At 39.2% G+C, this 12,379-nt stretch overlaps 1 protein-coding gene across 2 annotated transcripts in view; it reads left to right on the top strand.

The window, feature by feature from the left end:
* cyfip1 (cytoplasmic FMR1 interacting protein 1) overlaps positions 1-12,379 on the top strand; it is a 186,666-nt gene that overhangs the window by 59,904 nt on the left and 114,383 nt on the right. For both annotated transcript variants that reach the window (XM_048532857.2, XM_048532858.2), the window contains exons 11-14: positions 653-770; positions 3,645-3,767; positions 7,473-7,598; positions 11,595-11,761. In XM_048532857.2, the coding sequence (XP_048388814.1) occupies positions 653-770; positions 3,645-3,767; positions 7,473-7,598; positions 11,595-11,761 (534 nt within the window). The remainder of the gene's footprint in view (positions 1-652; positions 771-3,644; positions 3,768-7,472; positions 7,599-11,594; positions 11,762-12,379) is intronic.

Genomic DNA, 12,379 nt, shown 5'->3' with positions numbered 1-12,379 from the left:
ACAGAGACGAAGAAACATTTCTTCACCCAAAGAATGATGAGCCTGTGGAATTCCTTACCACAGGAAGTAGTTCGTGCCAAAACATTAAATGTATTCAAGAGGTGACGAGATATAGCACTTGGGGCGAATTGGATCAAAAGTTATGGGGAGAAAGCAGGATTTGGCTGTTGAGTTGGATGATCAGCCATACTTGTGAAGAATGGTGGAGCAGGCTTGAAGTGCCAAATGGCCGCCTACTGCTCCCATCTTCTGTATTTCTATGTCATTAACTTTGGGCTTGCGGTGGCTCAGTGGTTAGCACTGCAGCCTCACAGCACCAGGTAGCAGGGTTCGATTCCAGCCTCGAGTAACTGTCTGTGTAGAGTTTGCACATTCTCCCCGTGTCTGCGTGGGTTTCCTCTGGGTGCTTTGGTTTCCTCCCACACTCCAAAGATGTGCTGACTAGGTGGATTAGCCATGCTAAATTGCCCATAGTGTTCAGGGGTGTGTGTGGGTTATAGGGGGATGGGTCTGTGTGGGATGCTGAAAGGGGCGGTGTGGACTTGTTGGGCCGAAGGGCCTGCTTCCACACTGTAGGGAATCTAATCTAAAAAAAATTACAGAATTTTCCTTTTTTATGTTTGACTCCATTGTGTTTATGTTCTTTCTTAAGATGGGCCTCCACATCTTCCAGTAGCAGTCCTCAGTACAACATTGTGGAACAAATGATTCAGATCAGAGAAGATCACATGCGTTTCATCTCTGAGCTGGCTCGCTATAGCAACAGTGAGGTACGTGAAATCTAATTGCCAAGTTCAAGAGCGTGTAGTTTTGATGTTTATGGTTTTCTAGGAAAACCAATGTTTTTGGGTATAAGAAAACACAAGTGATAACAGATTGTAAAACAAGAAATATGCAACCATTTGTGAGCTTTCTGAAAATTTTTAGTTGTGAACCATGGTGTCCATGTGCTCTTACTGAGATGATGGAGGGAGAGAGATAACATGGCTCTGATACTCACCTGGATTTCACATTGGTGGTTGATTTGTGATTGGAATTCATGAACAGGAATGAAAATCTGAACTCTGGGTGAATGTAAAAATAAAATTGAATTCAAGGAGTAGAGAGTCAAAGGGTTAGAATGTCAAGCCAAATCTGCTAGAGGTCTGTGGAGTCAACAAAGTTTTGTCTTAATTTGACATAACGTGTGATGCAAGATCAGTCTTGACAATCCCGTGTGCTCTGTTTTTCTGCAGGTTTTATCTTACTATTTTTGTCATCTATATAAAATGAAAACGTTTTTTGCAGTCAGAGTTTTACCCCATGCCCTTAAGATTATGTCAACATTCGAATTCTCCTTTCAGAATATTTCCTTGCCCCAGTTTAGGATTGGAATCATTTGTACTTTCAGTTTTTAAGCCAAAGCCTCATTTTGTGACAAGTGGAAATGCCAGCTGTCCAACATCAGCAGCTGAACCACTTTATTTTAACAACTTAATTTTAACAATTACCAAGCAGCATCTCTCTTTTTTTTTTCACTTCTTAAATTATATTTTCACGATTTAGCATTACTGGACCAGATTTTCTCCTCCCCAGTTCCTTCTTTCAGCAATGATAGACTTTGTATCAGCCTGATTCCTACAGTTATACCTGACAGACAACACGTTAATATTTGTGGTGTCAACATGCACATTGTACATTAAACAATAAACTTCATCAAGCACCAGCTTTTCCCTTTCTTTCAGCCAGTTCCATGTTTCATCTTGAGTTCCTACTCTGGCTTACAAAAAAAAATTTGGTGGGCTGTTTGTTTTCTGAAGCCATTATGGCTGCCGTTCACAAGTTGTATCATACAGGTGATCTTAGAGTTTGCTTTCAATAACTGATTTTATAAGTTAGTTGTGAATACAGTGTTATTTAGCTCTTGTTTCCTGGTTTAGTTTACCTTTTATGACTATTGATATATCTTTTATTAATTTAGGAAGACATTGCCTGTATGCCATCATTTTCTCAATGCTTGTCCCACCATTTTACAAAGAGAAACCAAACATTTCCTTGTGTCTTCTGCCAAATATATATGCATCACATTGTATCTTGACTGGTTGGAACCTTACATTACCTAAAAACTGCACAAAGAGAGGGCAGTTGGAGCAACTTCTTTATTGTGGCTATAAATCATTTAGGTAGAGATATAATTACATTTTCTGTAAACTAAAGTTTATGGTTTAATATACAAAGTGCATACTGACACAACAAATATTATTGTGTTGCCTGTCGGATAGAGCTGCAGAAATGAGGCTGGTACAATATCTACCATTGCTGAAGACAGGAACTGAGGAGCAGAAAATCTTGTCTAGTAATGCTAAATTGTGAAAATATAATTTAGGATTTGAAAGAAGATTGAGAGATGATGCTTGGTAATTTCTTTATTATTGGGTAGAATGTTTGTGACACCCACTGACTGGAGAGTTGATGGGAGCCTCTGTTTCAGAATATCACTGTAATAAGCCATCAGACACTTAAGTAACCATTATGGGGCCTATGTGATTGAAGACTCTGCGGTTGAAAATCCTGCCCCTGAGAGCTAGTGGCCTGTCAGAGGCTGGCAGCTGTCCAATGTTATGAGCATGTTGGCTCCATCAGGAACAAAGGCTAATTATGCATCCACATTGAAACAACAAATAACTTGAGGCAGTGAGTAAAGTTGGAGTGGCTGCGAAGAGTGTTGGAAGCCAGAAAAGGTGTGTATCTCCCTACATCTCCTGTGAATGCCAGGTCCGTGAGTTTTTGCATACCTTTGCAAGTCTAATAGAGACTTGTCCACCCATTGCTGACTGATTCTGTGGTGATGAGTTGAGGCTAGGTGGCTGCTAATCACCTAAAATTAAATCTCGTCCGTTCTGTTAATTATAGGCAAAAAAACCTGATGCATTTTCCTTATGAAAGTAGTTCTGATGGTAACTTCATTTGTAAGGTCATGAGTTATTAGTTGAATTGGAAGTATGTCTGAATGCAGTGTTGCATTTGATTTTAAGTACATTTCAATGATATATGCTGTTGGGGTACGTATTCTTGGTTTTCTGGATTTGTCCCCTCAGAAATATGCCTTTTTGCTTTTTAGAGTAGATTTGTAGCTCGGCTTGTGGATGTCGTTGGTTTGCTTGCTGAGCTAGTCTGTTGTTTCGCAGACGTTTTGTTACCATGTTGAGTAACGTGATCAGTCCAACCTCCTGTGAAGTGCTGTTGTGTTTTCCTGCCTGTTATTTAAACTGTGAAGTCTGTTGAGTTGGATCACCTCACTTCTGGTTTTGTGAAGGAAAAACCGGAAGTGAGGTGTTCCAGCTCAATGGACTTTAGAGTTTAAATAACAGGCAGGAAACCACAATGGTGCTTCATCAGAGGCTCCACTGATGATGTTACCCAGCATGGTAACAGAACGTCTGCGAAACAACAAACCAGTTCGGTGAGCCAACCAACTACAGCATAGCATGCCTCTTTGCTTTTTAAATTTAACCATTAAAAAAATTATTTAATGGGATATACTTATTTATTGTCCATCCCTAATTGTCTCCTAGAGGCAAGACCAGTTAAGTACTCCTGTTTTCTTCCCTAATGTGTTTTGTTTTTAAACAGAAATTGCTGATAGTTTCATACTATTTTTGCAGGTCGTAACAGGGTCAGGTCGACAAGAATCTCAGAAAACTGATGCTGAATACCAGAAGCTGTCTGAACTTGCTTTACAGGGCATGCAACTGTTGTCCCAGTGGAGTGCTCATGTTATGGAAGTGGTAAGATAGCTAAATGAGAAGATTTTATTGTGACTTAGTGTGGAACATTTTTTAAGAATATTGTTACTGTATAATGCAGGGTCCTAATTTATGCTTCCACTCAACTTTGTTGTCTTGAACGTGATCTTTCTAAACTCTACACCATCCAGGCTCTGTTCTAGTTTATTAGTTTGACTGTAAACATTACTATGCTTTGGTTTTTTTGGGAACAGGAACCATTCACAAGGAGTTAATCGATCTGCTTTCTTTGGTTACTTTTAATGGGACCTAGCCATGCTTTTGCCCACATTGTCCTGGTAACACATAGCTTGGGAAATAATTTGTACGTACATTTTGGGAATTCCGTTCTCTTTGATTCACTCTGCCATCTTCATAAAAGACTCTTAAACATTCCAGTCAGTGTAGCAACACACATTTAACAGAGAACTTTTAATATTATGGTGCTAGGCTCCATGAGGAAAATGAAAATTACTTTTGAATGATCAACCTTCATTTTCTTTTCTATTGTCCCTCAATCAATAAGTTTTTTAAAATACTGAATTTGTCTTTTAAATATCAGCATTCAATTCAGCATGAAGTAGATGCAGTCTTAATTAAAGCTGTTCAAAATACAATTGCACCTGATAATTCGACACTCAAACAGATTATGGTTCAGAGCTGTTTTAATGCACTCTCCTTTGGCCTTCCACATTTTATACTCTGAACTTGGTTATTCAAAGCATTCCCCATATTCTAACTTGCATAAAATCACCACTTTTGATCGCTAAATTGTAATTTTCTCATTAATCTGTACCGTGACCTAAAAAAATTCCCATCCTTGTGTTTAAATTCCCCCATGACCTTATTACTCCCTACCTCTGCAATTTCGTCCAGACCCACTAACCTTGGAGATATCTCTGAATTCTGAAGTATTCCCATTTTTAATTGTGTGTCATGGGTGGCCGTGCCTTGAGTTGCCAAGGCCTTAAGCTCTGGAATTCTCTCACTAAACCTTTCTTTGTGTCACTGTCACATTGCTTCCATGAGTGCGATCATAATGGACTGCAGGTTTATTTAGCTAGCATGCATGTAATGAGGTGAATAGCCTTTTCTTTGGTTTCTAAATGTTTTTGTGTGCGTGCACTACTGTCTCTCTTAATTCTTTTAGCTTTTACGCATGTGACATCCTTTTTCTAGGCCTTAGTACGGTTTAATTAAAAGTGAATTTACGGTTTCCAATACAGCAGCTATTAGTGAACTTGTTATTGAATACATTTGAATGTAATCAGTGTAGCAGGGATATTTGGATGAGAATTTTTAACTAATCAATTTCTGTTCTGCAAGTGTAATGTCTTAATTTATGAATCCTGCCAAATCATCTGTACTGTTTCCTAATTATACTCCTATTACTTCCCAGTTCAGTGTCACTTTTTCTTTTTGTATTGCTTCTGTAAAAGCATATTGGGATGTTTTTTTGTTAAATATGCTACTTAAATAGACGTTTTCATATTTCTGCTGATAAATGCAGTCTGTAATTTTTAAAAAACTTTTCTCTGATAATGTGACAGCTTGTACTTTACTTTATTACGTGGCTGACCTAAAACCTTAATTGCAGCTGTCGACAAGGAGAATTTCAAGTATACACATTAGCGATAAATTCACTTAATGAGCTGGTATCCTGAATAATTATAATATTTTCATTGGTCTCATGAGATTGTAAGAACAATACTTTCTTTACTGCATATGCTTGCTATTCTTTTCAGTGTAATTTTAAAATTTGAATATATTTTTGAATCTGTACCATTCAGTATTGGTTAATTCTTCTCTTCTTTAATATAAATGTCAATTAAAATAATAATATTTACACAAATGCTTTCTTTGAATTAAGAGATTAATTAATAATCTGTTTTTAATTATATCCCCTCATTAACTAGATAATTATTTCATATTGACGTGTGTTACTGCTGCAGGATTAAACTCTTAAGAGGATGAGTTGCCATTACTGAAAAATTGAAGCCCATTTCTCAATTTAATCAAATATAAGTTAATACTGCAATATTTAAAAAAAGAGTGGTATTCCATTGTGGCTCTTTGTTGATCTCAGTAACTCTATCCTTATATCTCTCCGTTCCCCAAAAATGTTCACAGTAAACTTTAGTTTTCTTTAAGTCATGTTGCTTCAGTTTTATATCAGTGGTGCTGATTTAGTTCTCATATCTTTACAAATAAAAACTAATTATTTTGGGGCTGGAATTTTTTTGACCCAGGTGAATACTGGATTGGTGACTTGCAGATAGTAGCAAGGGAACTTTTCAGTGGAATGCATTAAGAGACCTCTCGGATACAGTATGGTCGCAGGCTGGGAACTAGATTGACTTGTTTCGTGGAGGCATGAGCCAATTTGTTTAATTGTGATGACTTCAGCGCTGCTGCAAAATGGCCCTATTGTCCAAGCAGTCACTTGCTATTGAAGGATGCTGCCCGGTTGAGCTGACTTTCCTGTGGCAAATTGAGGCCATTAGATCTAGCATTTCTTGCATCCGTGAACAGGGTCATGAGGGTGGGATGCAACAATCTGCAAGTGAACAGGCTTGAGGTGTGAAGTACTTCCCCATCATTCCAATATTCGTATTGCTTTGAGGACTCCTCAGTACAACCCTTCTTTTACGAAAGAGCTTTTACGAAAGAGTCTCTTCGTGTTGAGGCATCGTTCATCACTTGTGCCTCACTCGGCATGGTTCATCTCTTTAGGGAGAAGAAGCCAGAGTAGCTGTTCACTTGACTTGTAGCATTGGGAACATCTTGACCATCCTTAATAGGTTGGCTAACATTGGGCAGCCAATTAGATTTCCTCCTAGAGGATAATATTATTGGATGTTTTGTTGTATTGTATGGATGAGCCCCCAATATAGTCATGACAAATGAATACTGACAAAGATGGAAAAACACAGGCTGGTGATTCTCTCGTAATTTTTACAAAATAGTTAGAAAATATTGTCATTCAGTTTTTTTTTCCTGGGTGTTTGTTTACTTTTACTTTTTCGATTTCATCTGTTTGACGAGTTAATACATTCTGTTTCCGAGGGGGTAATTCCAAATAATGGAATGACGAACGCCATGATAGTAATGATAAGTTGGTAATTCGCCTTGGGACTTTGACTTAATTTGGAATGTTAAATAAATTCCTTTGTGATTTTGATTCCTTAGATTCCTCCCAGGATATTGAAAAGTATTCCAGAAAGTGAAGAAATAAAGTTACATATTCTTTGTGCCAATTTTTTTGTTACTTCCTATCCTTCCATATTGCATCCAGAAAGCTGCTTTCAGAGTGGTTACTTCCAAGAGTTCTTCCTGTCTATTACCAGTGATCTTTTCCTAGACTTGATTTTTAATCAAGGTTTGCATAGCACAGATTCTGATATTGTCATCAATCAAATCTATGGAAAGAGACTTTGAGGCTGTTGTGAAGTAGAAGACTTGATGTTGTATGACCTTGTTCAGTGAGCAACATGAATATATCACACCTTAACATTCCTGCAAGAAAGAAAAGAAATTTCCTTTACCTCAAACGTTAACTTTTTCCAAAGATGCTGCCTGACTGCTGAGTAACTTCGTCATTTTCTGCTTTTATTTCAGATTGTCAGCATCTGTACTTTTCTTTGTCAAAAGTTAAAACAATTGGCTTTCAGTCTGTTCTTTGTCTTATATTAAATTATAATTTTACAGTACTCTTGGAAACTTGTGCATCCTACTGATAAGTACTCGAATAAAGACTGTCCAGATAATGCAGAAGAATATGAGAGGGCAACTAGATACAATTACACAAGTGAAGAGAAGTTTGCACTTGTTGAGGTGAGATGCTTCACATTTTTAACCTATTTATTTTGAAAACTCTCTTTCAGAAATAAAATCTAGCATTTAAGATGTAACAGGGTCATTGCCAATATGCTTAGAATATGTAAAATCCCTGTGGTTGAGTAGTCGCTTAATTGTGAAAAACTTCTTGTAGTTTCTTCATTCAGGCTTTTCTTATTCCTCGACTAAAACATTCAAACAAAATATAGGTATGAATAGGGCTCAGTTTTCAAGACCATGAGACATAGGAGCAGAAATTAGGCCATCTGGCTTATTGAATCTGCTCCACCATTCAATAATGACCGATATGTTTCTCAACCCCATTCGCTTGCCTTCTCCCCATAATCTTTGATCCCCTTATCAGTCGTAAACATTTCTATCTCTGTCTTAAATATACTCAATCACAGCGCACCCCACCCCCCCCCCCCCCCCCCCCCACCCCACCCCATGCCTTCTGTGGCAATGAATTCCAAAGATTCACCATTCTCTGGCCGAGGAAGTTTCTCCTCATGTCCATTCTAAAGGATCTTCCCTTCATTGTTTGGCTGTGATCTTCGGTTCTGGTCTCTCCTGCCAGTGGAAACATCTTCCCAATGTACACTGTATCCAGGCCTTTCAGTATTCTGTAAGTCTCTCAATCAGACCCCCTCCCTGCCAGCAATCCTTCTATTCAATTACTTTTTGAGATTTCATTGAAGGTGACCTTTTGATTTTTCAATGCCGACCTTTTGGTTTAAATGGATTCTTTGAAATTAACAAAGTGTGGGGCTCGATGAGATCCCAGATGTCCTTGTTCTTCAAGGGCTGCAACCCCCACCCCGCCCTGCAGTATTCAAGAACACCCTCGACCGTGTCTCCCACATTTCCCACACCTCATCCCTCACACCCCACCTTCGCAATAACCGCCAAAAGAGAATCCCCCGAGTCCTCACGTACCACCCCACCAACCTCCGGGATACAACGCATCATCGTCCGACACATCCGACCCCATCATTAAAGACATTTTTCGCCACCCCACCCTTGTCTGCCTTCCGGAGAGACCACTCTCTCTGCAACTCCCTTGTCCGCTCCACACTCCCCTCCAACCCCACCACACCCGGCACTTTCCCCTGCAACCGCAGGAAGTACTACAACTGCCCCCACATCACCTCCCTCACCCCCATCCCAGGCCCCAAGTTGACTTTCCACATCAAGCAGATGTTCACCTGCACATCTGCCAATGTGGTATACTGCATCTCCTGTACCCATTGTGGCTTCCTGTACATTGGGGAAACCAAGCGGAGGTTTGGGGACTGCTTTGCAGAACACCTATGCACGGTTCGCAGTAAACAACTGCACCTCCCAGTCGTGAACCATTTCAACTCCCCCTTGCATTCCTTAGACAACATGTCCATCCTGGGCCTCCTGCAGTGCCTTAATGATGCCACCCATATTCCGCTTAGGAACCCTGCAGCCCGATGGTATCAATGTGGATTTCACCAGCTTGAAAATCTCCCCTCCCTTCACTGCATCCCAAAACCAGCCCAGCTCGTCCCCACCTGCCTAACCTGTTTTTCCTCTCAACTATCCCCTCCTACCACCTCAAGCCACACCTCCATTTCCTACCTACTAACTTCATCCCGCCTCCTTGACCTGTCGGTCCTCCCTGGACTGACCTATCCCCTTCCTACCTCCCCACCCATACTCCCCTCTCCACCTATCGTCTCCTCTATCCATCTTCATTCCACCTTCCTCTCGCTCCCTATTTATTTCAGAATCCTCTCCCCATCCCCCTTTTCTGATGAAGGGTGTAGGCCCGAAACGTCAGCTTTTGTGCTCCTAAGATGCTGCTTGGCCTGCTGTGTTCATCCAGCCCCACACTTTGTTATCTTGGATTCTCCAGCATCTGCAGTTCCCATTATCTTTGAAATTAAGACAGATAGAAAGATTTTAAGTTAGAAGCGTTATTGAAGCAGGAACTTGCAAGCTTGCTGTGTCCCTCTGTTGGAGAACATTTTAAAAAAAGACACTTTGTTGGTCAACTGGTAAGCTAACAAATTGAGCAGTTCTCTGTTATTTACCCTTTGTCATCTTCCGTTGCCTGATCTTGAATCAGACTTGAGATCAGGAAGGTTAGTCTCTTCTGCATTCAACCATCTAAAATGTTGTAAAAACAGAAAATACATGCGTGACAATGATCAAAAGAAATGCTAGTATACTGGTAGACACTTCTTTAGAAGAAACATTTAAAGTTAAACCTAAGAAAAGAACAAGAAAGATCTGGATTTCTCTCTCAATACTTTTTGCTCCCAGTAATCTGATATCCCCAAAATCTCAAATTTTATAAATCTTCTCTCAATTGATTGGACATTCACAAAAGAGGAGCATAAAGATGAGTTACGTTATTGAAAATGATATTAAGTAAGAACCTTTTGTAATGAAAGTGTGCAATATTATCATATTTGGAATTTGCTTGCTTTGGGGGGAAAAAAACAAGTGCTGTTAGATGTGGGTTAATGCTGCAAAGTTTTCTTTTAAACAAAGGTCAGAAAGGTATTCTGGAAGTAACCATAATGTATCAACTCTAAAAAGACATCTGATTATCGTTTAACTTATGACAGATCTACAATGTTGTAAATGGAATAAAACGGTTGTACCTTTTGAGTTTATGATAGGCAATGTAACCGGAACTAAGCCATTTGTTTTGTCTTGACTTCAAAAGAAAACCACTTTAGTTCAAAGGGGAAAAGATTTTGTCTAAGCAAGATCTTTCAGTTTAGGGGAAATGGTTACTTCAGCGACAGTGTTTCTAGTCTTTGAAGCTTCTAAGCCAGGTGAAGTGGCTTAAAGCTTCAAGTTGTGAAAACTGAAAAAAGTTTAGGCTTTCAGAATTCTTAAAGGTTTTTGCTATCAGACTGAAAGAAATTGTAAAAATTGTCTCCACAGTTCAAGGAAAAGAAACTGAAGAGCCTCAGTTTGGTAAAGATTTAACAGCTGAGATAAGAGTGATATTTCTCTCAAATCGATTTCTAATAGTCTGTCTTGGGAATAGATTGACACTTGGTTTTCCTGTTTGTGTTAAGATCTTTCCAAACTGCCTTTTATATCTTTATTTCCCGTTTTCCTTTCTTTGCACAGTGAACTTGTGTTTTGTTTAAGAACATCTGCAATCTCCTGCGAATAGGTTTTGGTGACTAGTCATCATGTTCCAAAGGTTTTTGCTCTGGGGTGGGGCAGGGTGTATATTTTTAAGATTAGAGGAGAAAGATTTTAAAAAAAGATATGAGGGGCAAATTATGGGCCAAGCACAGGCAGGTGGGGCTAGTTTAATTTGGGAACATGGTTGGCGTGGACTGGTTGGATCAGTGGGTCTGTTTCTGTGCTCTAAGACTCTATGACTTTAGCTGATTAAAGAAAGAATTAAATGTATGGTCTATCAAGCCAGGTTTCACATGGGAATCTGACTAGTCCAGTATTACCATTGCCTTGGAATATAACACTTAATTTGTCGTAGGAAGAACAGAACTAAAAAGGTAATCATGTTCACTTCAATTACAGCTGTCTTAATGCAATTTAAAAACTGACACATAACTGGCTTTGCAAAACTGTTAACCACAGCTGAAGTTGCACCTTAATTATGGGAAAAATTGACCCACTTGAGGAAAGGCTACATTACCTTGAGAATCTTGATGGACAAGTTTTTAATAATCTTGAGATTATTGAGCGATGTGAGCAATGAATGAACTGAGTTTAATTTGGGTACATACCTTGATCAGGAAGATTACAGTTTTTGTCAGGGTGAGTTCAATGGAAGATTATGTAAGTTTTGAAAACATTTGACTTTGACTCATTTAAAATTGGAGCATAATATATAATTGCTGTCAGTGATTGAAAAACATTAAACCCTTCCAGTGCTTGACTATTTCTACGCAGTTAAAAATAACACCTTAGTTTTTTGAGTGTGAAAAGCTGATCGAACAAAGTTAAAATTAGTTCATTTGTTTTTGGCTGCAGGTCATTGCCATGATAAAAGGATTGCAGGTGCTGATGGGCAGAATGGAGAGCGTGTTCAATCATGCAATTCGACATACCATTTATGCTGCACTCCAAAACTTTGCTCAGAAAACACTTCGTGAACCTTTGCGTCAGGCTATTAAAAAGAAGAAGAATGTGATTCAGAGGTTTGTCTAAATTGTACATAAAATGCGGCAGTTCTCAACTTATCACTTGTCAGGAGAAGAAAATATAATTTTGTTGATTACGACATAAGTAGCCATCTGCATTTTTTCTTTATTATTTGATGGAAGATGAATGTTTCTGGTAAGGCATTTGCTAATTATTCTGAACTTTTTGGCTTGCTGAGCCATTTCAAAAAGGAAAGTCAGAATCAATCACATTGTCTGACTCCAGGCCCATGGCATAGGCTAGGCTTGGTAAAGATGGCAGACCTCTTTCCTAACAAGGTTTTTACAGCAATTAGTTATACTTCTCATGGTCTGGCTGCACATGAATTGAAGTTAAATACCACCAGTTCCTGTGGAAAGATTTGAACCAATGTCTCCTGAGTAGTAGCCCCTGGATTACTAGCTCAGGACGCAGGAACAAAGAATATAGGAGCAGGAGGAGGCTAGTCAGCCCTTTGAGCCTGCACCACCATTCAACATGACCATGTCTGATCATTCAACTCGCCTGTTTCCTGCTTTGTCCCCTATACCCTTGATCCCTCTAGCTCAGCCCCAAGAATTGTATCTGACTCCTTGAAAACATTGCGTTTTAGCATCAAACACCCTCTGTGGCAG

Source organism: Stegostoma tigrinum, chromosome 6, assembly GCF_030684315.1.
Source record: "Stegostoma tigrinum isolate sSteTig4 chromosome 6, sSteTig4.hap1, whole genome shotgun sequence".
Lineage (NCBI taxonomy): Eukaryota > Metazoa > Chordata > Chondrichthyes > Orectolobiformes > Stegostomatidae > Stegostoma > Stegostoma tigrinum.
This window is presented reverse-complemented; position numbering and strand designations above follow the sequence as displayed.